Source organism: Ciconia boyciana, chromosome 2 (genome assembly GCF_034638445.1).
Source record: "Ciconia boyciana chromosome 2, ASM3463844v1, whole genome shotgun sequence".
Classification (NCBI taxonomy): domain Eukaryota; kingdom Metazoa; phylum Chordata; class Aves; order Ciconiiformes; family Ciconiidae; genus Ciconia; species Ciconia boyciana.
The window spans coordinates 25,518,088-25,530,403 of NC_132935.1; the positions used below are offsets into that span (position 1 = coordinate 25,518,088).

Consider the following 12,316-nt stretch of genomic DNA (forward strand, 5'->3'; position numbering starts at 1 on the left):
AGGTGGCTGTGAACGTGATACGTAAGATTTCAGAAGTTCTTTATAGAATGTGCCAAGAACTGTGTTTTACATTCTACTTTCCCAAAACTTTTCTCTTTTGAGTGAAACAAGTTCTAACATAGCAGAGATATTCACTTCTAACTTAGGAATATATCCAGCAGTTAAAAAATTTAATACAAAATCTTTGCATATGATGAAGTAACTGTAAATGTTATAATACCTTAAAATAACCAACCTACCTGTCCACCCATCCAACTACTGGAAAGCGAGGTGGAAATAACCAACGTTGTCTCCAAACTGGCAATCACTATTTTTATACAATGAAAAAAATCTTCAGTTTATAAAAGATTAAATGTAAAGAATTAGGATACATGTGGTGTCTAGGCCTATCATCAAAGGCAGTATTACAGGTCATGAGCCTCAACATGAAATCGTGATTCATGGACCCTCTGAACATAGTGGGAGAGAAGCAAGCCAAGAAAAGCACAGTGCATGGTAAAAGGGACCAATAACGCTCCAAAGTCACAGGTACAACAGAAAGAATTTCTCAAAATGTAAATCTTCTTTATATCACAAGCCCAAGCAGCAACACTTAGGGAAGAGAATACCCATTTCAGTGTGCTGGTGAATTGCCAACAAAAGCTTACTTAATTATAGTGAGCCCTGCATAAATACCATGATAGAAATCATTCAGAATCAGCCTCTTTGGCTGAGTCTTCAAAGCAGGACTTCTGCTCATTTTTAGAGAAGCTGTTATGAGTAGGAGCAAGAAGGCAAGTGGAAGGGACTATTCAGTGCGGTAAGGTGAGAAGAAGAGTGAGCGTGGGAACAGCATGGATACCAAGAAGAAATATCACCTACCACTCCAAAGAACAGAATTCCTAAGTTCCAAAACGTCATAAGCTGCTACTATAGCAGCGTTACTGAAGTCTTCAGTTGTGTTTTCTCATACAAATGTTTGCATGTGTTTTTAATATGAAACTGAGAAAACAAGCCACCCAGAATACATTACACCATATTCTTGCTCTATAAGAAAGCCGTTCAGTTCTGAGAACGTGCTGGAGTGGCACGAAAACAGGACACCCTGGGGAGAGAAACTAGACTCCTTGGGGGACAAAAAAGAAACAGGTCACAACTACTTGAAGTACCACGTATCCTTTAGAAAGCTTTTTCTCTATTTTGTCCACTAGAAGATAAGATTAATTATAAAACTGTTCACTGTTGAGTTTGAAAGTTGCAATCTTAAAAAAAAGGGGGTTAGGTTGGTTTCATGATACCCATTTTTGTACATGTATATTGGCATTTCTACTTACACAGAAAGAAATACACACTGGAAAATATGCTATAGGGAAGATGCTCTATTGTCCTTTGCCCTCTATGGCGCAGGAATAACTGCCGCTTAGCAAAGCGGGGTGAGACCATACATTGCTCCCTTGACTAATTCAAAGGAACAGCAAAACAAACCAGTAAGATTTTATAAAATAACTGCAGGCACAGCCGTTTCCTTCATTTTTCCCCATACTGAACGTATCATTTAAATAAGCATTTTGAACTCAGTACGCATTGTTTTCAGAAAGTAATCCCATTTGCTGCATCTTGATACTGTGCCACTTCTCTTAGCACATACCAGAAAATTAAATCTTGTTGGTGTAACCTGCTGCCTATTTCTTTGGACATCAAAACAGACTTTTATCCTTTGTCTCCCTATGACTCAGTCACAGAAGAGGTCACCTCTCTTTATCTTATCATGTTTAGCTCTTTGACTGAACTTTTAAATGAAACTTTACAATAAATATTGCATGGGAAAATTGGCTTTCTAAAGCCTGCTATTTTCATTGAATATGCAAATAGGCACGATCCTTGCCAATACTTCTCCTATTTTTAATTTTTTAACTTTAATTCCTTTTATTTGTTTATTTGTTATAAACAATCTATTTTTATCTTTATTAAGCAAAGCTAAAAATACAAGTGCTTCTCATCTCTAAGGCAAACACTTGAAAACATGAAATTACAGTCAAATCTTTTAAATTAAGAAAACAAACTCTTGTCATACATGACTCGTATTCTATCGGTAGGAAACATATCCCATCTAGAGTAAACACCAGCAATCCCAAGCATACAGGTAGGTACTTATTCAGTCAAAATCCCAATTGTTAATTCTTACCAAATGTTAAACTAGACTCTAACATCTCATGACTAATCTACCAAGTCACTGATGGCAATTCCTCTTACCCAGCTAAAGCAGTGAGATACCTGAAAGGACAAGGGAGGGAACAGCTGTCCTAAAAGCCTTCAGTAATTTGGGGCTATTTAAAATAGAGTGTTATTACTTGTCCAATAGCTCATTTACTGGTTTTCTTTTTCATTCCACTGAGAAAAATCACCACTTTACAGGGAAAATACTAAAGTCTGTAATGGCAAAGCACTGTCCTTGACTAATGGTTAATTTGTTCCAGTAATAAGGGACATCAGTTAATCCGACAGTGCATTTTCAGCTTTCTGTTATTGATTTACACTTAACTTTAGGAAACACCAACACTTGTATTCTTGTATTCCAATATTTGACTCGGAGCAGTTGGGATCCAAGTATAGCATGGCAACAACCGTGTTGCAGAACTTAGGGTGAAATGACGGTCATCCCACTTGCGGTACTAAAAGTATGCTTAAATCAACACCCAGCTTTGTTAGGCTGGTAACTAAGACTACAGGAAAGACAAGAGAAAACACCGGAAGCACCTAAGTGAATGTGACAGCTGGAAAAGAAAAAAATAAAATAAGTAATATACTCTAAGTATTTAATAATATATAAACATGGTGTAGTGTAATTTTGAGTTGCTGTTTGGGATCAAGATTATTTAATGAACCAAACCAGCATAAATGGAAACTAGAGAAAAAACACCAGAACAGCTGTTAGGAAGCAGAGATGCGCCAGCATCAAGGCATAATTATCACCAGCCACAAGCATGATCATACTGCTCACACTCTTTGAAGGAAGACAGGGAAAATCAGGAAGATTGGGAGTTATAAATTTTTGTAAATTACCCCATCATTATATGGGAGAAAGCTGCTGTAAAGCTGAAGATTAGCACGATTTTTGATAGATGACAAGGTATGAATACGGCTCATACCTTTGTTAAAAGATGAAATAATTTTCTGCAACATTTTGCGGGTAAGCAGTCCATAAAAAAGTTCACAGATTTTATGGCTTGCTCTCTATCAGAGTTACAGAGTTCTGACCTCCGAGAAGCCAATGACAAAAGTCCCAGTAACTTCAACAGCCCTGGAGCAGGATTTGGTCATGTACTTATTAGCATTTCACTCAGTAAAAACATACTACTAGCATGTCTTGCCTTGTACAATACCGCTACTGTTTCCTCTGCAGCCACTTGCCAGCACTCACAGAGATGACCATTCAGTATTGTAAGTTCTCCGGGATGACAGACAAGAAAAAGCAGACAGCTCTGAAGACAGCAGCAGGCTATGTAAGGTATGCATCAGCTTATCTGCAGCCTTGTCTTGGGAGGTTTTTTCTTTGACAAAGAGTCATATCAAAGAAAAGTGCTCTTCCTGGAAAACGTTCCATAACTTAAGCCCTTTTACTGCTCAAATACAAGGGTATCAAAACACTGTCTATGACTCTGAATGACTCTGTCCCACCACTGTCCCTTTTTGAAAGGTTTTAGGTTTTCGTTTGAAAATAGGCAACACTGCCAAAATTAAAAATTGTGGTTTACATCTTTCAACTTAAGACAACTTTTACTGCTTTCAATAAGCAAGTGAGTACTTTTTAACTTTCAGTAACAGACTGATAACAATAAATCAGCAACACCTTAGAAATTACCACAGCACACATCATTAATATTTCCTGGTTTTATGCAGAATGCTTTTAGGTTCTCATCTGGATAAGAGGTGCAATGTTAAAATGAAAAGAAGTCACTGAGGAGGAAGCTCATCACGATGAGTCAAGAAGAGGCAACAATTTTTTGTATCTTGCACAGCTGCGGCGAGTTTGGACAGAAGGAGCCCAGCTTTCTTACAGCAGAACATCCCAAAGCACCAAGGACCTGTGGTGGGGTGCATCTGCCTGGAGTATGAAAGCAGAGCAGCTAACCTCAGAAGATGACTCCACCAGTTTACAACATTTCAGAGGCCAGCTCTGCTACTTGCATGAGGGAAAGAAAAGGGAGGAAAGGCACAAAGACAAAAGTTCTCCTAACACTAGAGGTGTATGAAATTTGCCCGCAGGGAATGGAAGACCAGGCAGCCAGGAGACACACTGCTATGACTGATTCTGGGTCTTCCCTGCTTCAGACAGGGTAAGGAATCAACCCCTTTTTGTGTTTTAGTAAAATCTCGTTTCCTCTGCAGCTCTCACTAGGACTGTGACACCTCAATATTAAGAATTATGAATTCCTATTGACCTAGAACTGGTGTAAAATATAATTGTAGAAGTATGCTAGCTTTACTGTGCTTAACACAATCAAGGGTACTTCTGGTTGTTAACTGTGATTCTGGAGAATACAGTGTAATTATTTTCTTTTTGTCATTCTGTTAACTGCACACTTCTCTTTTTATGCATTTCTTTCATTTCTCAATGAAAGGGATCAGCAGGACAGCAGCAGTCAAAACAACAAGCAGTGAATTTACAGAACTTTTGATTACAGAGAATATTTCCTGAGAACAGTCAATAGGCAAATGGTCAACATACTTCACTGGGATAAAAGAACCCACATTAAAGTCCTTGATGTGTTTGGTTCAAATCACACACAAATCCATGTCTCGCGTTTCACCAGAGTACTTGGTACCTTGGGAAATAAACAGGATGTTGAAACACAGGAGTTTTCTGAAAACTCTGGGTTTGAGGAGCCAATATTTTCTGGGGAAGAATCATTTCACCTGAAAGTGACAAGCAATTTTTTTGATATTTGCTTCTTAGAGAAAGTAACTCATTAGCAAATCACAGTAGAAACCTCATGTGAGCATCAACAAAGAGTACTTAAATTAGCAACAAGATACCAGCATTTCAGAAAGTTCTGTTTTCAGGCAGACCTCGTTTGGGCAAAATATCAAATCTTCTTGGTAATAAACACAAAAAGGAAACCCCAGTAAACACTGGTGACTGATATTTTTCATAACCTTTCCTAAGAAGTTAAAACAGTGTATGGCATTTGCACCAGAAATTTAGGTAAGTACTGTAAACATCATTAAGATAGGAATAAAAGCATGCAGTAATATTTTAATAATGCTTTCTCTAATGCAGTTTGAATTAAATTCATAACACATTAATGCCTCCAATGATCACAACAGTTACTAAAGTAAATCCGAATGTGGCCTAGGATCTCTTAGTCTTCTAATTACAAAATGTATTTGCTTTCCCAGGAGATTATATGCAATACTTCTATTCCAAATAAATACTATCAGCCATTCACAGTCCCTTAATTCAGCTGGGTAAATAACTGTAACCTTGTCTTCACGGTACACAAATCTTTCACAGAAACTAGTCCGAAGCAATGAAAGGAGGACAGCCACTTCATTACATCTACTTCTTTCTCCCCTCATGAAGAGTAAACATACAAAAACTTAAAAACCCTGCTTAAAAACCCAACTCAGGTACCGTTGTTAAAGGTTGTAGGAGAATCTGTACTGAATAGCTGCAACATGAGGTCCTCCGGAATTACTAAACTGGGTTCCTCCTGCTTCTTCCATTCAACTTGGAAAGGAAAGCAGCAGATCCAATGTTTCACATTTTTTAAGTTATTTACTGTATTGTCTGTACACAAGAGCCCTACTCAGCAACTGGGTCACACAACACTAAGCACTGGACAAAGACTTAGATGCCCAGTACATCGACAGATGTAGTGTCGAACCCCAAGATCTGGAGCCTGATTTACACTTAGAACCTTTAATTTCACTACCCTTCATCAAGATAAAGGGTCTTTACTGTAAAGGAAAATCAGGCTTTTTTTTCAGTCTGGAATTAAATCTAATTATTGGCTAACAGTTAAAAGCAGTGAGCACTTCAGCAGGTATCTCCTTTGGGAGCAAAGATGCTGGTGATTCCCCTGGGAGGCTTTTACCCCATGGTCAAAACTGAGCAGGTGCTCTGCAATGTACTGGTGGGCAGCAGGTACCCATACACTAACGGAGGCACTGAAACTGCTGGACGATACTTGGCTTTCAACTCTTGGAAATGTCTTAGAAAAATCATACAAAGGAAACAATGGATAAGGATCATGAGATGCTCTCCAGAAAATATGTGATAAAATGAAAGCATGGTTGCATGACTAATCTATGTGTCTGAGCTTATTCTGACTGCCGTTGGGCAAACATGCTTTTCCTAAGCATCTATTTACTGGATGCTATCAGAAACAGGAGACGACGCTAGACTGAGCTTTTGGTCAACCCAGTATGGCAGGTCTTACATTCTGTTACAAGTTTTAACACCCAATATACCCTATCGCTAGTTTTAATAATCAGAAACTATAATACTGGGCTCTACAGAAATACTTGAGTGATATAAATAATGCTATTATGCAGGGATCTGAGTTAATTATTGGCACCATAGTAAAACCACTATGCTGCTATCTCAGTTATTTCTGCAGTAACTTATCCACCTTCTAGCAGTGGCAACCTACAATGACAGATGAGGAAGACCTGAAATTAAATGGAAAGAAAAAATAAATAAGCTACGAAAGTAAGAGTATTTGTACTTGTCCAGTACTATATTGTCTTCATTTCTTCCCCCCTGCCACATTTGCACTGACATGAGGAGCTAATTTACAATGTCAAGGAAATCCATGTCTGTACTGAATTACTGCATTCATATTTCTACTTGTTTGTAGCGAACTAAAGTCATGTAGATGAGTCATACAGGCCATCTTTCATTTAACAAGGCATCTTTAAATACCACTCAGTGAATTTGTACTTATTACCATCAGCAAGCAATGTTTATGCCATACTATCCTAATTGCCAGAAATTTGCACAAGTAAATCATTAAAAGGTTAAGTTATTTTTCATGCTAAGTATAATGTACAGTATTAATCTGCTTTATTTTGTTATTATGAGTAATGCGATGTCCTATAGTTGTATCAATTTATAATTATGCCAGATCACATGGCAGGGGGGGAACAAGAACAAGAAACAACAGACGGATGTCATTTCTGCTTAAATTCTCCATGTAAATTACAAACTCTTGTGAAGTTTGACTGGGCTTTCTTCGCAGAGCACAACATCCAGATGGAATCGCATCAGCAGAGCAAAAATTGGGATGCATCTTTGTCTCATTTTTTTAAAAGCAAAGTAACCAAATATCTTTCAAACAACACCCAGCCTGCTTTATATTTCCCTATTTGATCCTTAAGCCTGCTTTTTGATATTACATCCGAATATAAATCCTAGAGACAACAGTGAAACGCAGACATTTTGGCAAAAGATGAGACGTGCATGAGACAATTTCATGTGTTGCTGACAACACCACCATAGGATGGAGCTTATTTGCTGACATGGAAACCTACAGAGGTGACGATACATTTCTCATGAGTGGTGTGCACTAGGCACAGAGCATCCCTCCAGCTCCTCCAAAATGCACTTCTGTACATGAGAAGCATCTCTTTCCTGTGCTACATATTCCAGAACATTTCATTCTAGTTTAATCCTGCTGAACACCAGAGTACCAGTGGTAAATCCAGAGTCCTTAATACATCCTAACTGCAACCTGTCACCTCCCTGAAGCTGAGAAAGCAAGCTCTTAGGTACCTCTTCCAAATGAGAGAGCTGAGCTATCCCCATAATTTGGAGATATAAGGAGGAACTACATCATATATGGGTAGTTAAATACACGTATTAGTAATTTTAAACAAGTTAGTGGGAATAATTGACTGTTCATCAATTAGCCAGAAAACCATAACCCCTGTAATGCTATCTCTGACAACTCTGTTGCAGATGCAAATTGATTTAGTTTTGTTCATCACAATGAATTTGATTCAAAGTGAAATTTCCATTTATTTGTTCTGATAGGTTGCTTACCATTAAAAACATACTCTTAGGAATTGCTTGTAAGTCTGCTTTCGTACTATTGTATAGCAGGTGAATTCCTAAACACATTTGCATTCATCTTGTCTCTGCCTTGGATATATTAACCATTGCTGAGAGTAATACTATTAAATTAGGGAAAAGAATAAAAGATAACTACTTTAGCTTAGTTACACAGGTACAGCATAATTTTTCTGGGAAAATTTCCCCACACATAGACTTATCTACAAAATAATTTTATGCAACTGCCCTTTATGTCACGATGTACTTTGAAAAGGCAGTTGTTGGCAGGAGAGACAGATGTGACAATACACAGTGTTTTTACCCTGATAACCAGTCACAGAGTTTGTGTTCCTTACATCATCAGAAATCAACCATTTAAAATGTTCTAGATCGCATAAAACTAATAATTGGCAAAGAGTATTTTAGATTACACACTATTAAGATAAGATAGCAAAGATTCTTCTGTGTATTATGTTTTACATTGTAAAATATCATGGGAAAATGCAACAAAGCAGAAATATGTAAGGCAAACAAAATGTATTTATATTGCCAACATATGTGGACCATTCATCATTCATTCTCAGAAAGTTAGCATTGTTTGAAAGCTATGGCAGATATCATCACGAAATATCTGTTTCAGAACAGTTTTGTTACAGAATATCTTAGGTCAAGCAGAACATGTATATATATGATTGCATCACTTTCTGTTACATGTAAAAAGGAAGTTTACATTTATGATTAAAACCAGAAAATATACTTTCAGGCAGAACTGGAATCACTATTTTTGGTTAGATATTAAGCTGAACATTTTGACAAAAATAATATGCAAGTCACGAGACTAGGGAGAAAAGTGCTGTCAAGCAAATCACCTGAAGACATCATTTACCTTGTGCAACTGATAGTATTGCTCAGCACCTATTCCTCCTTGCTCTTCTGCTGTCCATAGCACCAAGCGCAGAGTCCTTTTTGGGCGAAGTCCTAAAACATAATTTTAAATATTGTTTTTAGTACTTAATATCCATATATTTGAGCATTTTTTGCATTGGTCTCCACCCCCCAATGGATGAAAAGCCTGGGTTTCCATTCAGTCATCTCTACCTTCACCAAACGCAACCTATTTCAAGTGTGGGTTCCGTTGCTGAGAGCACTTTCTGTTTGTTTGGGGGGAAGGACTGGGGTGTGGGGAGAGAGCCCACGCGAGGAAGGAGTGGGCTGTTGTGGTGCTGCTACCACCTGCAGTAGCACAAGAGAAGCACATTTCAGGGACATACTGTAAGTGTCTGAAAACCGTAACATAAAATAACTACCTTGATACATTTCCGAGACATATGCTGCTGTCATTGTGGTGGTCTGCCATAAGTAACGCGTGTCCGCTTTCAGCAGATCCAAATCAAATTTTCATGAGAATTACCATTGCTTTGTCATGGTTAATCTATTACAATTAATTGAAAATGAGCTGCTGGATTTTTATGTCTACCCATTTCAAGAACTAAGGGTCTGCAATATTATTTTGCTTTTTATCAGGAAAATGAAAAGCAACAATCTGTACTTTGGAATCTGAAATACAATCAACTGCTGAGTGTATGCACGGCTTTTTAAAACAAGGCAAACACAAGGCCATTGTGTTTTGCTATGGTAGCTCAGTAAGAAAGATAGATTCTCAGATAAATTTTGAAACCGTCTCTGCCATGGCAGATCTGAACAGATAGAAGTTGTTGCCCTTTATTTATTTGATTGCTTCTATTCATAAACGAATACATTTGAGACATCAAACCTGAGAGCACAGAAGAGCAAACAGACAAAGAATAAATACTGTTCTCTGTACAGTGTAAAGCTAATTATGTTCGAGCAAAAAGAAAGCCCTCAAAACTATTAAAAATAAAAAAAGAAAAGAAAACCAGTGAGGGTAGACTATCACAAGTGATAAAGTACAAATTACCACACACACTTCTGTGCTGAGGAGAAATAATATCGGTATCACTGTCAAAACTTATTTCATTTCCTAGCTGAAATGGATGAAGTTTACAAATAGACCTGACCTTCATTTTTTTTCTCTTGACACAATGCAAATCAACTGAAGATATCTTTCTCGAAACTACATGCCAGCAATCCTCATAACTGAAGGCAGAGTATACAAGGAGTACTCAAAATCTGAAGAAGACACCTTGGATTTTCCAATATTTCATAATGAAGGAAGCGCAAACAAGTGGTTTAAAGGTGTATTTTCTAAATGTTGATCTGCTGACTGTAAACAGAAAGGTCATCAAACCTCATTATTTTAAAGACAACCCCCTTGCACGCATCCCAGTGGACTCCCTGCTTTTCTCCTAAATCATGACAGTACAGGATTAGCCTCCTTTGCTTTTCAAATCAGCCAGATGGCCAATAAAGTAAAATTAAGATAATAAAATAGCGATCGGGTTGAAGTTGGAAAGACTTTAGACCCAAAATAACCACAAATGTGTCAGCAGCTTGGTTAGAAGAGGTGGCTCTAAAGAAGAAAAGGTGCTGGGTATAAAGCATAGAGCGGGAAGTCCTGTAGCATGGTCCCAATGGCACTGCAGTTTAAGCAGTGAATAAAGGTGTGTTTGTTGTATCACAAAATACAAAAGCACTGAAGCCCAGTCTCCAGCCCACCACGCCAAGGCTGTGAAAGAAGCTTTGGTAGGAGATGCTTGAGACAGGGGAGCAGCATCTCCTGCCTCCTCCCAGGCAAAAATCAAGATGCTTTGGTCTGCTACTGCTGTCCAAAGGGGTCTTGGGTCAGTGATCAGGGATGTCACGTTTGGCTCCAACGGGCTGTAACCCTGGCCGACCTCTCCTGCTCTGCAGGAGCTTGAGAAGGTCTCAGCTCACTTGTGGGGAAAAAGTTTGAGAGACTTATGGGCCTCTCCTAGCCCGTCATTGCATCTGTCCATTAAAGCTGGGGAAAGAAAAAAGCCCTGCTGAGCTTTGGTCTTTCCAGTCTCAGAGGTGGTGTATCAGCTCCTTCAATCTCACAGATTTCTGTCAGCAGATTCACTTGTGTGTTCTACTGAAATTAAATCGGCAAGTTAAAAAAAAATATATATATAAGCTATGGAGGCAGTTATTTTAAATACAAAACATAGTCTACAGAGGAAAATTTAATTTCCTCATTATCTTAATCTGAAAGCGAGAAGTATTTATCTACCTGTTATTAAAAAAGCAGCTATTCTGACCAAAGAACATCAAACAAATCCAATATTCATAAGTAAAATTGCTAAGAATATTCTCAATGCACATTTTTATTAAAAAATATGAAGTACTGTACTTAAGTTACAATTTTTTTAAAATGAAGTTTAACTGTTTTGGCTTGCTTCTTAAAAACTACTGGTTCCTAAGCAAAGTATAATCTCCACAAAATCAGAAGTCTTGCAGATCACAGTCTAAATATGTGTTGAAAAGGCATGATAAAATAGCACGTGGACTAGAAAACTATGTTCTGTGATGGGTGTACCGTGTAGAGGGGTAGGTAGCAAATATTAAAATGAAGGAAAACTGTTTTACAAATAAAATAATGCCTCTTTTCTTTTTATCTATATAAAGGACATATTACATAGTCTAACAAAAAGGACATCAGAAGAAAAAAAAATTAAAGTTACCCAGAACATTTAAATAGACCACCATTTTGGCAAAGTGCAGCAGGTTATAACCGCATTCATTGATGGATCATTGCAGGGATCCTACCATGTCCTCCCTGGGTCACTTGGATCTGAGATTATGTAACTAACTCAAATGAAAGTTGCAGAGCTCAGCATCTCTCAAAAACACCAAAATCCCACAGTTTCCATCCTACTGCAGCATCCCAATAAAAAGAATAGCAGGGGTTTACAGGAGGATACATTCAGAAGGTCATAGCTGGTACTCAAATAAACTGTTCTTTCTAAGCTCACATAACTAAAATCAAAACCAAAACAACTATAGATCCTCCTCCAGCTACAGATTAATTTACAAATCTCCAATGTTTTAGAAAAATGAAGTAGCTTTTCTTCCCCCTCTACCTTACCCTTAACAGGGAAACATAGTCACAGTTTACCACAAAGGTGCATTTTACTGATCAGCCTCTACATTCTTACGGTTTATCCCAAGCATAAGAAATACTATACAGCACCTGGGCTACTAAGTTAAAGGATGAAGTAAAAACATTGATGTGGTCAATCTACGACTAAGGAAACGTGTGTAGCAAGTACATCAGGACACTGGGTGTATTATATTCCCTCTGTGCTGGGTGGCTGCTAGCCCTTTTGTTTTCTCCAGGTA

At 37.9% G+C, this 12,316-nt stretch overlaps 1 protein-coding gene across 5 annotated transcripts in view; it reads right to left on the reverse strand.

Annotated features, from left to right (window-relative positions):
* CPQ (carboxypeptidase Q) overlaps positions 1-12,316 on the reverse strand; it is a 166,469-nt gene that overhangs the window by 31,964 nt on the left and 122,189 nt on the right. For all 5 annotated transcript variants that reach the window (XM_072851188.1, XM_072851192.1, XM_072851190.1 and 2 more), the window contains one exon: positions 8,922-9,013. In XM_072851188.1, coding sequence (XP_072707289.1) covers positions 8,922-9,013 — 92 coding nt within the window. The remainder of the gene's footprint in view (positions 1-8,921; positions 9,014-12,316) is intronic.